This window comes from Salvelinus alpinus, chromosome 6, assembly GCF_045679555.1.
Source record: "Salvelinus alpinus chromosome 6, SLU_Salpinus.1, whole genome shotgun sequence".
In the NCBI taxonomy this organism is placed as follows: Eukaryota; Metazoa; Chordata; class Actinopteri; order Salmoniformes; family Salmonidae; genus Salvelinus; species Salvelinus alpinus.
In genome coordinates, this window is record NC_092091.1 from 6,880,730 (window position 1) to 6,899,463 (window position 18,734).

General features: G+C 42.9%; 1 protein-coding gene across 6 annotated transcripts in view; it reads left to right on the forward strand.

The window, feature by feature from the left end:
* Positions 1–18,706, forward strand: part of LOC139577502 (epidermal growth factor receptor kinase substrate 8-like protein 2) — a 152,132-nt gene extending 133,426 nt beyond the window's left edge. For 5 of the 6 annotated variants that reach the window (XM_071404535.1, XM_071404534.1, XM_071404539.1 and 2 more), the window contains 8 exons: positions 2,014–2,182; positions 2,470–2,504; positions 2,693–2,801; positions 8,941–9,072; positions 9,627–9,708; positions 10,840–11,026; positions 12,848–12,980; positions 16,491–18,706. In XM_071404535.1, coding sequence (XP_071260636.1) covers positions 2,014–2,182; positions 2,470–2,504; positions 2,693–2,801; positions 8,941–9,072; positions 9,627–9,708; positions 10,840–11,026; positions 12,848–12,980; positions 16,491–16,565 — 922 coding nt within the window. In that variant the 3' untranslated portion in view covers positions 16,566–18,706. Of the gene's footprint in view, positions 1–2,013; positions 2,183–2,469; positions 2,505–2,692; positions 2,802–8,940; positions 9,073–9,626; positions 9,709–10,839; positions 11,027–11,867; positions 11,920–12,847; positions 12,981–16,490 lie in introns of those variants that run through there. The other variant, XM_071404538.1, reaches the window with a different exon arrangement.
* Positions 18,707–18,734: the final 28 nt, after the last annotated feature.

Below are 18,734 nucleotides of genomic sequence, written 5' to 3' on the forward strand. Positions count from 1 at the left end.
GAGTGTGAGTGTGTGTGTGTGTGTGAGTGTAGGGCCCTGTGTGTGTGTGAGTGTGTGTAGGGCCCTGTGTGTGTGTGTGTGTGTGTGTGTGTGTGTGTGTGTGTGTGTGTGTGTGTGTGTGTGTGTGTGTGTGTGTGTGTGTGTGTGTGTGTGTGTAGGGCCCTGTGAGTGTGTGTGTGTGTGTGTGGGGCCCTGTGAGTGTGTGTGTGTGAGTGTAGGGCCCTGTGAGTGTGTGTGTGTGTGTAGGGCCCTGTGTGTGTGTGTGTGAGTGTGCATAGACACTGCAAAAATCCGAATAAAAAGTGAATAAGATACAAGGTTAACTCAGATAGTCTGTGTCCCTGTTGGTCAACATCAGATGTGTTCATCTGAAATCAGAATGAGAGGTCACTAACAACCTCTACCTTTATAGATGGGAGTGATTGTTATGCTCTTATCCCATTGATAACACGTTATCTAAAGCCTGCTGTTTAGGCCTGCAATTTATCAGAATGTATATGTTGTTATAAGCTTGTATGAGCCTTTATAATGTCTTATAGGGGCTTGTCATATGTCCAGTGATGTAGTGATAAACTCTGATTGTCGGTCGGGGTGAAATAAATGATGTGGTAAACTGGTGTTTACCCTCCACTACAACCCTGGTTATGTGTTTACCCTCCACTACAACCCTGGTTATGTCTCTGTGTTTACCCTCCACTACAACCCTGGTTATGTCTCTGTGTTTACCCTCCACTACAACCCTGGTTATGTGTTTACCCTCCACTACAACCCTGGTTATGTGTTTACCCTCCACTACAACCTTGGTTAAGTCTCTGTGTTTACCCTCCACTACAACCCTGGTTATGTCTCTGTGTTTACCCTCCACTACAACCCTGGTTATGTGTTTACCCTCCACTACAACCCTGGTTATGTGTTTACCCTCCACTACAACCTTGGTTAAGTCTCTGTGTTTACCCTCCACTACAACCCTGATTATGCCTCTGTGTTTACCCTCCACTACAACCCTGGTTATGTCTCTGTGTTTACCCTCCACTACAACCCTGGTTATGTCTCTGGGTTTACCCTCCACTACAACCCTGGTTATGTGTTTACCCTCCACTACAACCCTGGTTATGTCTCTGTGTTTACCCTCCACTACAGCCCTGGTTATGTGTTTACCCTCCACTACAACCCTGGTTATGTCTCTGTGTTTACCCTCCACTACAACCCTGGTTATGTCTCTGTGTTTACCCTCCACTACAACCCTGGTTATGTCTCTGTGTTTACCCTCCACTACAACCCTGGTTAAGTCTCTGTGTTTACCCTCCACTACAACCCTGGTTATGTGTTTACCCTCTACTACAACCCTGGTTATGTCTCTGTGTTTACCCTCCACTACAACCCTGGTTATGTCTCTGTGTTTACCCTCCACTACAACCCTGGTTATGTCTCTGTGTTTACCCTCCACTACAACCCTGGTTATGTCTCTGTGTTTACCCTCCACTACAACCCTGGTTATGTGTTTACGCTCCACTACAACCCTGGTTAAGTCTCTGTGTTTACCCTCCACTACAACCCTGGTTATGTGTTTACCCTCCACTACAACCCTGGTTATGTCTCTGTGTTTACCCTCCACTACAACCCTGGTTATGTCTCTGTGTTTACCCTCCACTACAACCCTGGTTATGTGTTTACGCTCCACTACAACCCTGGTTATGTCTCTGTGTTTACCCTCCACTACAACCCTGGTTATATCTCTGTGTTTTCCCTCCACTACAACCCTGGTTATGTGTTTACGCTCCACTACAACCCTGGTTATGTCTCTGTGTTTACCCTCCACTACAACCCTGGTTATGTGTTTACCCTCCACTACAACCCTGGTTATGTGTTTACCCTCCACTACAACCCTGGTTATGTGTTTACCCTCCACTACAACCCTGGTTATGTCTCTGTGTTTACCCTCCACTTAAACCCTGGTTATTTTAATTTGAACCAACTCCAAATCCCTGTTATTTCGCCACCTCTCCCTTGCAGAGCGGACTGGCCACGGGACCAGTGTGCCTCTGCTTACTTCCCTAAGTTCAGGAACGGGTGGGAGCCCCCAGCTGAGCTGTTCAGGACCTCCCCATGGGAGACAGAGGGATCAGGGGAACTTTTCATGTCCTCCATGTCCCGCCCCATGTCCCCACACAAGTCAGAAGAGGTGAGAGGGAGGAGATTGATCAGTAGGAAAACAGCTGTAGTAATTTCTGGACTTCTGTCCGTTTCAGTCTTTATAGTAGACCTCCCACTGTTAGTTCTTCATTTGTTTGTTTACATTTCTTCAGTGACTTTTCTTCTCGCTCATAAGCTCTTCTTGGGTTTGCAAATTATGTTTTATGAAACACGGTTTAATTACTTTGAGCTCAGGGTGTTAGGACAGTCAGACACACACAGTACCAGTCCATAACATCACTTTACAATGATAATATCATCCTCTCTCTCTTCCAGTTTTTTGGAACCCAGTCTTCAAGCTCATCAAATGGGTCAGTTTATGATATTTCTAGTTAATGTGATTCTACAACACACACTGCTACTCTTCTCATTGTTGTTATTTCTTTATATTTTATTTTATTTATCCTTTAATTTATTTAACTTTGTTGTTTCTTGAGCTGCATTGTAACCTCTACACATATGTTAAGTCTGACTCTGTGACATTTATCTCCTGTCTCAGGTCCTACAATGGTCTGGCGTCCTCGTCCCGTAAATACGCTAAGATCTGCTACCACTTTGTGGCCCGCAACGCCAACGAACTGTCAGTCCTGCAGGACGAGGTGGTAGAGGTACGACATCTATATTATAATACTGTCAGTACTGCAGGACGAAGTGGTAGAGGTACGACTTCTATATTATAATACTGTCAGTACTGCAGGACGAGGTGGTGGAGGTACGACATCTATATTATAATACTGTCAGTACTGCAGGACGAGGTACGACATCTATATTATAATACTGTCAGTACTGCAGGACGAGGTGGTAGAGGTACGACATCTATATTATAATACTGTCAGTACTGCAGGACGAGGTGGTAGAGGTACGACATCTATATTATAATACTGTCAGTACTGCAGGACGAGGTGGTAGAGGTACGACATCTATATTATAATACTGTCAGTACTGCAGGACGAGGTGGTGGAGGTACGACATCTATATTATAATACTGTCAGTACTGCAGGACGAGGTGGTAGAGGTACGACATCTATATTATAATACTGTCAGTACTGCAGGACGAGGTACGACATCTATATTATAATACTGTCAGTACTGCAGGACGAGGTGGTGGAGGTACGACATCTATATTAAAATACTGTCAGTACTGCAGGACGAGGTACGACTTCTATATTATAATACTGCCAGTACTGCAGGACGAGGTGGTGGAGGTACGACATCTATATTATAATACTGTCAGTACTGCAGGACGAGGTGGTAGAGGTACGACATCTATATTATAATACTGTCAGTACTGCAGGACGAGGTGGTGGAGGTACGACATCTATATTATAATACTGTCAGTACTGCAAGACGAGGTGGTAGAGGTACGACATCTATATTATAATACTGTCAGTACTGCAGGACAAGGTGGTAGAGGTACGACATCTATATTATAATACTGTCAGTACTGCAGGACGAGGTACGACATCTATATTATAATACTGTCAGTACTGCAGGACGAGGTGGTAGAGGTACGACATCTATATTATAATACTGTCAGTACTGCAGGACGAGGTGGTGGAGGTACGACATCTATATTATAATACTGTCAGTACTGCAGGACGAGGTACGACATCTATATTATAATACTGTCAGTACTGCAGGACGAGGTGGTGGAGGCACGACATCTATATTATAATACTGTCAGTACTGCAGGACGAGGTACGACATCTATATTATAATACTGTCAGTACTGCAGGACGAGGTGGTGGAGGCACGACATCTATATTATAATACTGCCAGTACTGCAGGACGAGGTGGTGGAGGTACGACATCTATATTATAATACTGTCAGTACTGCAGGACGAGGTGGTGGAGGTACGACATCTATATTATAATACTGTCAGTACTGCAGGACGAGGTGGTGGAGGTACGACATCTATATTATAATACTGTCAGTACTGCAGGACGAGGTGGTGGAGGTACGACATCTATATTATAATACTGTCAGTACTGCAGGACGAGGTGGTGGAGGTACGACATCTATATTATAATACTGTCAGTACTGCAGGACGAGGTGGTAGAGGTACGACATCTATATTATAATACTGTCAGTACTGCAGGACGAGGTGGTGGAGGTACGACATCTATATTATAATACTGTCAGTACTGCAGGACGAGGTACGACATCTATATTATAATACTGTCAGTACTGCAGGACGAGGTGGTGGAGGTACGACATCTATATTATAATACTGTCAGTACTGCAGGACGAGGTACGACATCTATATTATAATACTGTCAGTACTGCAGGACGAGGTGGTGGAGGTACGACATCTATATTATAATACTGTCAGTACTGCAGGACGAGGTGGTGGAGGTACGACATCTATATTATAATACTGTCAGTACTGCAGGACGAGGTACGACATCTATATTATAATACTGTCAGTACTGCAGGACGAGGTGGTGGAGGTACGACATCTATATTATAATACTGTCAGTACTGCAGGACGAGGTGCTGGAGGTACGACATCTATATTATAATACTGTCAGTACTGCAAGACGAGGTGGTAGAGGTACGACATCTATATTATAATACTGTCAGTACTGCAGGACGAGGTGCTGGAGGTACGACATCTATATTATAATACTGTCAGTACTGCAGGACGAGGTGGTGGAGGTACGACATCTATATTATAATACTGTCAGTACTGCAGGACGAGGTGGTAGAGGTACGACATCTATATTATAATACTGTCAGTACTGCAGGACGAGGTGGTGGAGGTACGACATCTATATTATAATACTGTCAGTACTGCAGGACGAGGTGGTAGAGGTACGACATCTATATTATAATACTGTCAGTACTGCAGGACGAGGTGGTGGAGGTACGACATCTATATTATAATACTGTCAGTACTGCAGGACGAGGTGGTAGAGGTACGACATCTATATTATAATACTGTCAGTACTGCAGGACGAGGTGGTGGAGGTACGACATCTATATTATAATACTGTCAGTACTGCAGGACGAGGTGGTGGAGGTACGACATCTATATTATAATACTGTCAGTACTGCAGGACGAGGTGGTAGAGGTACGACATCTATATTATAATACTGTCAGTACTGCAGGACGAGGTACGACATCTATATTATAATACTGTCAGTCCTGCAGGACGAGGTGGTAGAGGTACGACATCTATATTATAATACTGTCAGTACTGCAGGACGAGGTACGACATCTATATTATAATACTGTCAGTACTGCAGGACGAGGTGGTGGAGGTACGACATCTATATTATAATACTGTCAGTACTGCAGGACGAGGTGGTAGAGGTACGACTTCTATATTATAATACTGTCAGTACTGCAGGACGAAGTGGTAGAGGTACGACTTCTATATTATAATACTGTCAGTACTGCAGGACGAGGTGGTGGAGGTACGACATCTATATTATAATACTGTCAGTACTGCAGGACGAGGTACGACATCTATATTATAATACTGTCAGTACTGCAGGACGAGGTGGTGGAGGTACGACATCTATATTATAATACTGTCAGTACTGCAGGACGAGGTGGTGGAGGTACGACATCTATATTATAATACTGTCAGTACTGCAGGACGAGGTACGACATCTATATTATAATACTGTCAGTACTGCAGGACGAGGTGGTGGAGGTACGACATCTATATTATAATACTGTCAGTACTGCAGGACGAGGTACGACATCTATATTATAATACTGTCAGTACTGCAGGACGAGGTGGTGGAGGTACGACATCTATATTATAATACTGTCAGTACTGCAGGACGAGGTGGTAGAGGTACGACATCTATATTATAATACTGTCAGTACTGCAGGACGAGGTGGTAGAGGTACGACATCTATATTATAATACTGTCAGTACTGCAGGACGAGGTGGTGGAGGTACGACATCTATATTATAATACTGTCAGTACAGTACATCTATATTATAATACTGTCAGTACTGCAGGACGAAGTGGTAGAGGTACGACTTCTATATTATAATACTGTCAGTACTGCAGGACGAGGTGGTGGAGGTACGACATCTATATTATAATACTGTCAGTACTGCAAGACGAGGTGGTAGAGGTACGACATCTATATTATAATACTGTCAGTACTGCAGGACGAGGTGGTGGAGGTACGACATCTATATTATAATACTGTCAGTACTGCAGGACGAGGTGGTGGAGGTACGACATCTATATTATAATACTGTCAGTACTGCAGGACGAGGTGGTAGAGGTACGACATCTATATTATAATACTGTCAGTACTGCAGGACGAGGTGGTGGAGGTACGACATCTATATTATAATACTGTCAGTACTGCAGGACGAGGTGGTGGAGGTACGACATCTATATTATAATACTGTCAGTACTGCAGGACGAGGTGGTAGAGGTACGACATCTATATTATAATACTGTCAGTACTGCAGGACGAGGTGGTGGAGGTACGACATCTATATTATAATACTGTCAGTACTGCAGGACGAGGTACGACATCTATATTATAATACTGTCAGTACTGCAGGACGAGGTGGTAGAGGTACGACATCTATATTATAATACTGTCAGTACTGCAGGACGAGGTGCTGGAGGTACGACATCTATATTATAATACTGTCAGTACTGCAGGACGAGGTGGTGGAGGTACGACATCTATATTATAATACTGTCAGTACTGCAGGACGAGGTGGTAGAGGTACGACATCTATATTATAATACTGTCAGTACTGCAGGACGAGGTACGACATCTATATTATAATACTGTCAGTACTGCAGGACGAGGTGGTAGAGGTACGACATCTATATTATAATACTGTCAGTACTGCAGGACGAGGTGGTGGAGGTACGACATCTATATTATAATACTGTCAGTACTGCAGGACGAGGTACGACATCTATATTATAATACTGTCAGTACTGCAGGACGAGGTGGTGGAGGTACGACATCTATATTATAATACTGTCAGTACTGCAGGACGAGGTGGTGGAGGTACGACATCTATATTATAATACTGTCAGTACTGCAGGACGAGGTGGTAGAGGTACGACATCTATATTATAATACTGTCAGTACTGCAGGACGAGGTGGTAGAGGTACGACATCTATATTATAATACTGTCAGTACTGCAGGACGAGGTGGTGGAGGTACGACATCTATATTATAATACTGTCAGTACTGCAGGACGAGGTGGTGGAGGTACGACATCTATATTATAATACTGTCAGTACTGCAGGACGAGGTGCTGGAGGTACGACATCTATATTATAATACTGTCAGTACTGCAGGACGAGGTGGTAGAGGTACGACATCTATATTATAATACTGTCAGTACTGCAGGACGAGGTACGACATCTATATTATAATACTGTCAGTACTGCAGGACGAGGTGGTAGAGGTACGACATCTATATTATAATACTGTCAGTACTGCAGGACGAGGTGGTAGAGGTACGACATCTATATTATAATACTGTCAGTACTGCAGGACGAGGTGGTGAAGGTACGACATCTATATTATAATACTGTCAGTACTGCAGGACGAGGTGGTGGAGGTACGACATCTATATTATAATACTGTCAGTACTGCAGGACGAGGTACGACATCTATATTATAATACTGTCAGTACTGCAGGACGAGGTGGTGGAGGTACGACATCTATATTATAATACTGTCAGTACTGCAGGACGAGGTACGACATCTATATTATAATACTGTCAGTACTGCAGGACGAGGTGGTGGAGGTACGACATCTATATTATAATACTGTCAGTACTGCAGGACGAGGTGGTAGAGGTACGACATCTATATTATAATACTGTCAGTACTGCAGGACGAGGTGGTAGAGGTACGACATCTATATTATAATACTGTCAGTACTGCAGGACGAGGTGGTAGAGGTACGACATCTATATTATAATACTGTCAGTACTGCAGGACGAGGTGGTAGAGGTACGACATCTATATTAAAATACTGTCAGTACTGCAGGACGAGGTGGTGGAGGTACGACATCTATATTATAATACTGTCAGTACTGCAGGACGAGGTGGTGGAGGTACGACATCTATATTATAATACTGTCAGTACTGCAGGACGAGGTACGACATCTATATTATAATACTGTCAGTACTGCAGGACGAGGTGGTGGAGGTACGACATCTATATTATAATACTGTCAGTACTGCAGGACGAGGTGCTGGAGGTACGACATCTATATTATAATACTGTCAGTACTGCAGGACGAGGTGGTAGAGGTACGACATCTATATTATAATACTGTCAGTACTGCAGGACGAGGTACGACATCTATATTATAATACTGTCAGTACTGCAGGACGAGGTGGTGGAGGTACGACATCTATATTATAATACTGTCAGTACTGCAGGACGAGGTGGTGGAGGTACGACATCTATATTATAATACTGTCAGTACTTTGTCTCATGCAAAATTAATGTTAGATTTAAATTATGTAAATGAACAATGTGGAGCTATCGTGAAAATAATGCTGAAAATATTTCAGAAATCTTAACCTAAACCATTAGTCAAATTCATCACAGAATTGTTATACAAATTGAATACATTAAGTAATTAGTTTAAGAATGTATACCTGCTGCATTTAAAGATAAATAACCTACAGCACTACAGACTACACTTCAACTGCGTCGTCCTTGTGGTGTTGAGATATAAACATAATCATCATTATTATTATGTCATTGTGGCCTTGCAGGTGATAGAGGATGATAAACAGTGGTGGAAAGTGAGGAACAGGAGTGGTCAGTCAGGATACGTCCCCTCCAACGTCCTGGAAGTGGTCACACTAGAGGAACCACACGGCATGGCTGAACCACTCTATAGCCAGGTAACATTATACACACACATGGTGTACACATGCACACACACACACATACACACAAACACACACAAATACACACCACATGCACACACACATATGTATGCACGCACGCACACATACACACAAACACACACAAATACACACCACATGCACACACACATATGTATGCACGCACACATACACACAAACACATACCACAACATACAAATACAAACATGATGTTTTACACTCATAAATTCAGTGTGTAGACCTTTAATTCTGTACACACACACACCATCATGCTACCAACCCCTCCTCCATACTGTACCATCCCTACCAATTATAAAGCAGTATATCCTGTAAGCTATTTTAACACACATTCTTATGGAACATTATTTTTAATAATAATGTTGGAATGTTAAACCTGTTTCCCCTAACAACATCCTGTCACACAGTGTGTTGTGTTAGTCAGCATCTGGAAAAGCACTGTGTAAATCCCATTCATTCATTCATTATAACATCCTTCCACATGTCTTCCTCCCTGTGTGTGTGTGTGTGTGTGTGTGAACGTGGACCGCCAGGCTGGCCAGCCCTACAGCCCTACCTCTCCCTCCAGCTCTCTAGGAAGAGGGGATAGCTTTGACATGAGCCGCTCCAAAGACTGTGAGTCTCTTGCAGCCGTGTTGGCATGGGTGGGCCCCGCTGGGTGGGCCCCGCTGGGTGTGCTGGGACAAAAAAGACAAGTTGCTATACGCTTTGTTTATGGCTATATGTACCATGCCATTGCCTACTTCCTTTTTTGACTTAGCAAACAAGAGAAATGTTCTCTCAGCCTCATGACAAAATGTGTACAATAGCATGAGATTAGCTATAAAACTGCACACTTTTCTCTTTGCCCCCCCAATAAACATTTTTTTCCGGGGGCCCACCCAGATTTCTGTAGGCCTACCCACCAACTAATTTCTGTCTATGATACTGGTCTCAGGTTTAAATTCCTAATAATCAATCTAGATAACTGCTTATCTTAGCTATCTGAGCTATCTTTGCTTCAATGTTTTTACAAGTTTCTCATTTTAGCGAAGAAGACCTCAGCCCTTATAGATTAGTAGGAATGCCTCCTAAACAGTTACTTTCCCTGTCTCTCCCTCCTCCACATTGTTACCTCTGTCTCTCTCTCTCCCTCTCTCTCTCTCTGTCTCTCTGTCTCTCTCTGTCTCTCTGTCTCTCTCTGCTCTCTCTGTCTCTGGCTCTGGCTCTGGCTCTGTCTCTCTCTATCTCTCTCTCTCTGTCTCTCTCTCTCTATCTCTCTCTCTCTCTCTCCCTTTCTCTCTCTCTGTCTCTCTCTCTCTATCTCTCTCTCTCTCTCTCCCTTTCTCTCTCTCTGTCTCTCTGCTCTCTCTCTCTCTCTGTCTCTCTCTGTCTCTCTCTGTCTCTCTCTGTCTCTCTCTGTCTCTCTGTCTCTCTCTGCTCTCTCTGTCTCTGGCTCTGTCTCTGTCTCTGTCTCTCTCTCTGTCTCTCTCTCTCTGTCTCTCTCTCTCTGTCTCTCTCTCTCTGCTCTGTCTCTCTGCTCTCTCTCTCTCTCTCTCTCTCTCTCTCTCTCTCTCTCTCTCTCTCTGTCTCTGTCTCTGTCTCTGTCTCCCTCTCTGCTCTGTCTCTCTCTCTGCTCTCTGTCTCTGCTCTCTGTCTCTGCTCTCTCTCTCTGCTCTCTCTCTCTGCTCTCTGTGTCTCTCTTTCTCTTGTCTCTTTCTCACTTTCTCCCCGCCCCGCCCTCCTCTCCGTCCTCCCTTCCCCCAGCTCGGACACCCCAGATGGATGAGGTGAATGATGAGTTGTTGAAGAGGATCACTAGTAATAAGTGTCAGCCTCCAGCTCGTAACTTCAGGGCGGAACGTCCCTCGAGCAGCAGCTCCACGCTCCTCACTTTCAATTCCAGCCCACCACAGGTCACCGCCTGGCTCAACGCCAAGGGATTCTCTAAACCGTGAGACACCACACACACACACACACACACACACACGCACACGCACACGCGCACACACAAAAACACACGCACACACAAAGACACACGCACGCACACACACACACGCACACACAAAAACACACGCACACACACACACAAAAACACACACACACACACAAAAACACACACGCACACACAAAAACACACACACAAAAACACACGCACACAAACACAAAAATTCACACACACACATTAAAAAAACACAGTAACACATCAGTTAACTCATGGTGTCATCATGACCTGGTCATCAGTTAACTCATGGTGTTATCATGATATATGACCTGGTCATCAGTTAGCTGATGGTGTTATCATGACCTGCTCATCAGTTAACTCATGGTGTTATCATGACCTGGTCATCAGTTAACTCATGGTGTATCATGACCTGGTCATCAGTTAACTCATAGTGTTATCATGACCTGGTCATCAGTTAACTCATAGTGTTATCATGACCTGGTCATCAGTTAACTCATAGTGTTATCATGACCTGGTCATCAGTTAACTCATAGTGTTATCATGACCTGGTCATCAGTTAACTCATAGTGTTATCATGACCTGGTCATCAGTTAACTCATAGTGTTATCATGACCTGGTCATCAGTTACCTCATGGTGTTATCATGACCTGGTCATCAGTTAGCTCATGGTGTTATCATGATATATGATCTGGTCATCAGTTACCTCATAGTGTTATCATGCTTTATGGTCTTCAGTGAGATACTGTACATAAGGTTACTATTAGTAATCAGGTTATACCCATGTCTGGGTATAGAGCATTGTGGGTAATGTAGTCTCTGTTCCCTACAGGACGGTGGATTGTCTGGGTATAGAGCATTATGGGTAATGTAGTCTCTGTTCCCTACAGGACGGTGGATTGTCTGGGTATAGAGCATTATGGTTAATGTAGTCTCTGTTCCCTACAGGACGGTGGATTGTCTGGGTATAGAGCATTATGGGTAATGTAGTCTCTGTCCCTACAGGATGGTGGGTTGTCTGGGTATGGAGCATTATGGTTAATGTAGTCTCTGTTCCCTACAGGATGGTGGATTGTCTGGGTATAGAGCATTATGGGTAATGTAGTCTCTGTCCCTACAGGATGGTGGGTTGTCTGGGTATGGAGCATTATGGGTAATGTAGTCTCTGTCCCTACAGGATGGTGGGTTGTCTGGGTATGGAGCATTATGGTTAATGTAGTCTCTGTCCCTACAGGACGGTGGAGTGTCTGGGTATAGAGCATTATGGGTAATGTAGTCTCTGTCCCGACAGGATGGTGGATTGTCTGGGTATAGAGCATTATGGGTAATGTAGTCTCTATCCCTACAGGATGGTGGATTGTCTGGGTATAGGGCATTATGGGTAATGTAGTCTCTGTTCCCTACAGGACGGTGGAGTGTCTGGGTATAGAGCATTATGGGTAATGTAGTCTCTGTTCCCTACAGGACGGTGGAGTGTCTGGGTATAGAGCATTATGGGTAATGTAGTCTCTGTTCCCTACAGGACGGTGGAGTGTCTGGGTATAGAGCATTATGGGTAATGTAGTCTCTGTTCCCTACAGGACGGTGGAGTGTCTGGGTATAGAGCATTATGGGTAATGTAGTCTCTGTTCCCTACAGGACGGTGGAGTGTCTGGGTATAGAGCATTATGGGTAATGTAGTCTCTGTTCCCTACAGGACGGTGGAGTGTCTGGGTATAGAGCATTATGGGTAATGTAGTCTCTGTTCCCTACAGGACGGCGGAGTGTCTGGGTATAGAGCATTATGGGTAATGTAGTCTCTGTTCCCTACAGGACGGTGGATTGTCTGGGGATCCTGACGGGTGCTCAGCTCTTCTCTCTGAACAAGGAGGAACTGAAGGCAGTGTGTGGAGACGAGGGAGCCAGGGTCTACAGCCAGACCACCGTGCAGAAAGCCCAGCTAGAGGTCTGTTTCATATATATACACACACGCTCTCATATATACACACACACACACACACACACACACACACACACACACACACACACATATACACTACCGTTCAAAGGTTTGGGGTCACTTAGAAATGTCCTTGTTTTTGAAAGAAAAGCACATTCTTTGTCCATTAAAATAACATCAAATTGATCAGAAATACTATGTCGACATTGTTAATGTTGTAAATGACTATTGTAGCTGGAAACGGCTGATTTTTTATGGAATATCTACATAGGCATACAGAGGCCCATTATCAGCAACCATCACTCCTGTGTTTCAATGGCACGTTGTTAGTTAATCCAAGTTTATCATTTTAAAAGGCTAATTGATCATTAGAAAACCCTTTTGCAATTGTTAGCACAGCTAACAACTGTTGTCCTGATTAAAGAAGCAATAAATCTGGCCTTCTTTAGGCTAGTTGAGTATCTCGAGCATCAGCATTTGTGGGTTCGATTACAGGCTCAAAATGGCCAGAAACAAAGCACTTTATTCTGAAACTCGTCAGTCTATTCTTGTTCTGAGAAATAAAGGCTATTCCATGTGAAAAATTGCCAAGAAACTGTCTGTCTACCACTACAGTGCTGTGTACTACTCCCTTCACAGAACAGCGCAAACTGTCTCTAACCAGAATAGAAAGAGGAGTGGGAGGCCCCGGTGCGCAACTGAGCAAGAGGACAAGTACATTATAATGTCTAGTTTGAGAAACAGACGCCTCACAAGTCCTCAACTGGCAGCTTCATTAAATAGTACCAGCAAAACATCAGCCTCAATGTCAACAGTGAAGAGGCGACCCCCGGGATGCTGGCCTTCTAGGCAGAGTTGCAAAGAAAAAATCCATATCTCAGACTGGCCAATAAAATGAAAAGATTAAGATGGGCAAAAGAACACAGACACTGGACAGAGGAATCTAAGTGTGAGGTGTTCAGATAACAAAGAAGAACATTTGTGAGACGCAGAAAAGATGAAAAGATGATGGAGTGCTTGACGCCATCTGTCGTCATGGCGGAGGCAATGTGATGGTCTGGGGGTGCTTTGGTGGTTAAGTGGGAGATTTGTACAGGGTAAAAGGGATCTTGAAGAAGGAAGGCTATCACTCCATTTTCGCAACGCCATGCCATACCCTGTGGACGGTGCTTAATTGGAGCCAATTTCCTCCTACAACAGGACAATGACCCAAAGCACAGCTCCAAAGCACAGCTCCAAACTATGCAATAACTATTTAGGGAAGAAGCAGTCAGCTGATATTCTGTGTATAATGGAATGGCCAGCACAGTCACCAGATCTCAACCCTATTGAGCTGTTGTGGGAGCAGCTTGACCGTTTTGTACGTAAGAAGTGCCCATCAAGCCAATCCAACTTGTGGGAGGTGCTTCAGGAAGCATGGGGTGAGATCTCTTCAGATTACCTCAACAAATTGACAACTAGAATGTCATAGGTCTGCAAGGCTGTAATTGCTGCAAATGGAGGATTCTTTGACGAAAGCAAAGTTTGAAGGACACAATTATTATTTAAATTAAAAATCATTATTTATAACCTTGTCAACGTCTTGACTATATTTCCTATTCATTTTGCAACTAATTTCATGTATGTTTTCATGGAAAACAAGGACATTTCTAAGTGACCCCAAACTTTTGAACGGTAGTGTACTTACACACATACATACACACACACACACACACACACACACACACACACACATACAGTACACACACACACACACATACAGTACACACACACACACACACACACACACACACACACACACACACACACACATACTTACACACATACAGTACACTCACTCACACACACACAGTACACTCACACACACAGTACACTCACACACACACACACATACTTACACACACACATACACTCACATACAGTACACTCACACGCACACTCACGTAAATACGCACACACACTCCTTGTCGGGCTGTTTTAGGGCTTGAGACCCACATTTGTCTTTTTATAGTTAAGTGGATAGATACAGTAAATGTAACTAATATATAAAGGCAACATGTAAAGTGTTGTTCCCATGTTTCATGAGCTGAAATATAAGATCTCAGAAATGTTCCATACGCACAAAAATCTTATTTCACTCAAACGTTTGGTGCACACATGTGTTTACATCCCTGTTAGTGAGCATTTCTCATTTGCCAAGATAATCAATCCACCTGACAGGTTTTGCATATAAAGAAGCTGATTAAACAGCATGATCATTACACAGGTGCACCTTGTGCTGGGGACAATAAAAGGCCACTCTAAAATGTGCAGTTTTGTCACATAACACAATGCCACAGATGTCTCAAGTTTTAAGGGAGCGTACAATTGGCATGCTGACTGCAGGAATGTCCACCAGAGCTGTTGCCAGAGAATGTAATGTTCATTTCTCTACCATAAGCCGCCTCCAATGTCGTTTTAGAGATTTTCGCAGTACGTCCAACCGGCCTCACAACCACAGACCACGTGTAACCACGCCAGCCCAGGACCTCCACATCCGGCTTCTTCACCTGCGGGATCGTCTGAGACCAGCCACCTGACAGCTGATGGAACTTTTGATTTGCACAACTGAAGAATTTCTGCACAAACTGGACAGAAACCGTCTCAGGGAAAGCTCATCTGTGTGCTCGTCGTCCTCACCAGGTTCGTGACTGCAGTTCGGCGTCGTAACCGACTTCAGTGGGAAAATACTCACCTTTGATGGCCACTGGCGCCCTGGAGTGGTGTGCTCTTCATGGATGAATCCCGGGTTCAACTGTACCAGGCAGATGGCAGACAAGCGTCGTGTAGACGAACGGTTTGCTGATGTCAACATTGTGAACAGAGTGCCCCATGGTGGCGGGGTTATGGTGTGGGCAGGCATAAAGTACGGACAACAAACACAATTGCATTTTATTGATTGCAATTTGAATGCGCAGAGATACCGTGACGAGATCCTGAGGCCCGTTGTCGTGCCGTTCATCCACCGCCATCACCTCATGTTTCAACATGATAATGCACATCCCCTTGTCGCAAGGATCTGTACACAATTCCTAGAAGCTGAAAATGCTCGAGATCGACGTGTACGACAGCGTGTTCCAGTTCCCTCCAATATCCAGCAACTTCTCACAGCCATTGAAGAGGAGTGGAACAACATTCCACAGGCCACAATCAACAGCCTGATCAACTCTAAGTGAAGGAGATGTGTCACACTGCATGAGGCAAATGGTGGTCACACCAGATACTGACTGGTTTTCTGATTCACACCCCTACCTTTTAAAAAAAAAGGTATCTGTTATCAACAGATTTATATTTGTTTTCCCAGCTATGTGAAATCCATAGATTAGGACCTAATTAATTTATCTCAATTGACTGATTTCCTTTATATGAGCTGTAACTCAGTAAAATGTTTTAAAAAATGTTGCCATGTTGTGTTTGTATTTTTGTTGAGTGTTTGTCGGGACGTGTGAAACTAAAGCCTGTATTACTGTTTCCTAGAAGAGCAGTGGGGATTCAGAGCTCCAAGAGATCATGAGAAGACGACAAGAGAAGATCGATGCCGGCCAGGACTGATCTGAGCATGCGCACTGACTTTCAACCAATCACAGGCCAGCCTGGCTGACCGTCAACCAATCACAGCCCAGCATGGCTGGTTACCATAACAACCCTCTCCAGTACTAACCAACCATAAGCCTTCCCCTCCCAAACCAACATTTTTGTTTTTTTTTGTCAGACAATTGACTTTTAATATTGGCATGTACTATAAATGTTGTTATATACATTTTTTTTTTTATTGTATATTTATTGTTATTGTTTGTGAATGTGTATGTTTACTTCTTTCTTCACTGATGTTCTCTGGTAATTATGAGTGTTGCTCTGTCTGACACTAACCACGTTTCCATCCAGCCATTTCATGCGGAGGAAGTACCTGACGTATGCAAGAAGTTACGACTGGGCTGATGGAAACATTAAATCCTGGTACAATTGTAGAAATGCCGACAGACAATTTCTTCGTTCGACACGGTGAGATCTTTTCGTGTCGGGTAAAATTAATAATGCAAGATAAATGGTAGTGGAAATGCCTTTATGCTTAAATATTGATATAATAACCATCATATTGAAGTCAACTTGGAGTCAGGCGACGATATGTTGTCCTCCCCACTACGACTCGGGAAACCACGCAGTTTATTAGGCTACAGATGAAGTTATGGTGAACTTCACAGGGTGGTGAAAGTGCACGGTGATGAGCTTGATGCGCCTTTTCCAATACATATCGAGGGTCTTATTCCGGTGACATGATGATAGATACTTGGCTGCCGTTTGACAAAATGAAAAATAATATTGCTTTTATCCATAATAATCTCATAATGTAGGTATCCTACTCGCACTGCATTTGCGAGCTGTTGTTGGCACGTTCGCTAAATAACACATCTGTTGTTTTTGTGACAAGACCATCAAGAGTTTAAAACTTCTATTGGGAATTTAACAGCTAAAGTACTTTTTATGTGCACTACGCCAGTCTTTTATCCGTAAAAAAAATAAGTTTGATGGAAACACATCTCTGGTGGGGAAAATGCGAATATTGTTTTATGGCAGATGTTAGAATATTTGCATGAAAATATGTCACTAATTGGATGAAAAACCTGGCTACTGTCTCTTAACTTTGTATCGTGGTGAGGGACCATATTATAACCTGGCCACTCACTGTCTCTTAACTTTGTATCGTGGTGAGGGACCATATTATAACCTGGCCACTGTTTCTTAACTTTGTATCGTGATAAGGGACCATATTAAAACCTGGCCACTGTCTCTTAACTTTGTATCGTGGTGAGGGACCATATTATAACCTGGCCACTGTCTCTTAACTTTGTATCGTGGTGAGGGACCATATTAATTTTGAGTGAGTGTTTTATGGCTTGTATGTCTCCCGTGTTTTATCTCCAGGGATTTATGGAAAACATTATTTTTTTTGTCAAATCAAATCCATAAAGGTCCTCAATGTATATTGTATTAGATGTTAATGTTCACATAAGGGATTATTCTAACCTACAGTAGTAGTACAATGTTATACCTTATAATACGTATCGCTGTATGTACGTTTTGAGCATTTTGAATTTTATTCTCATATCCAGTCACACATAATTGCAGCTGTTTAACTAAATACACTTCTGTAATTCAGTTTACATATTCTATATTACTAAATACACTTCTGTAATTCAGTTTACATATTCTATATTACTAAATACACCTCTGTAATTCAGCTTACATATTCTATATTACTAAATACACCTCTGTAATTCAGCTTACATATTCTATATTACTAAATGCGGTACTGTAATTCAGCTTACATATTCTATATTACTAAATACACTTCTGTAATTCAGCTTACATATTCTATATTACTAAATGCGGTACTGTAATTCAGCTTACTGCATTTAGTAATATAGAATATGTAAGCTGAATTACAGTACCGCATTTAGTAATATAGAATATGTATCTGTAATTCAGCTTACATATTCTATATTACTAAATGCAGTATCTGTAATTCAGCTTACATATTCTATATTACTAAATGCAGTATCTGTAATTCAGCTTACATATTCACGGTCTATATGAAGTACGCTTTACATGTACAATATTAATCCAATCATATTTCTGTTCTGTGTACATGTTTGTTCCTCCAATAATAAACCCAAGGTCGAAATTCAAACTGATTATGCTTTGTGGACAGTGGTTTTGTTT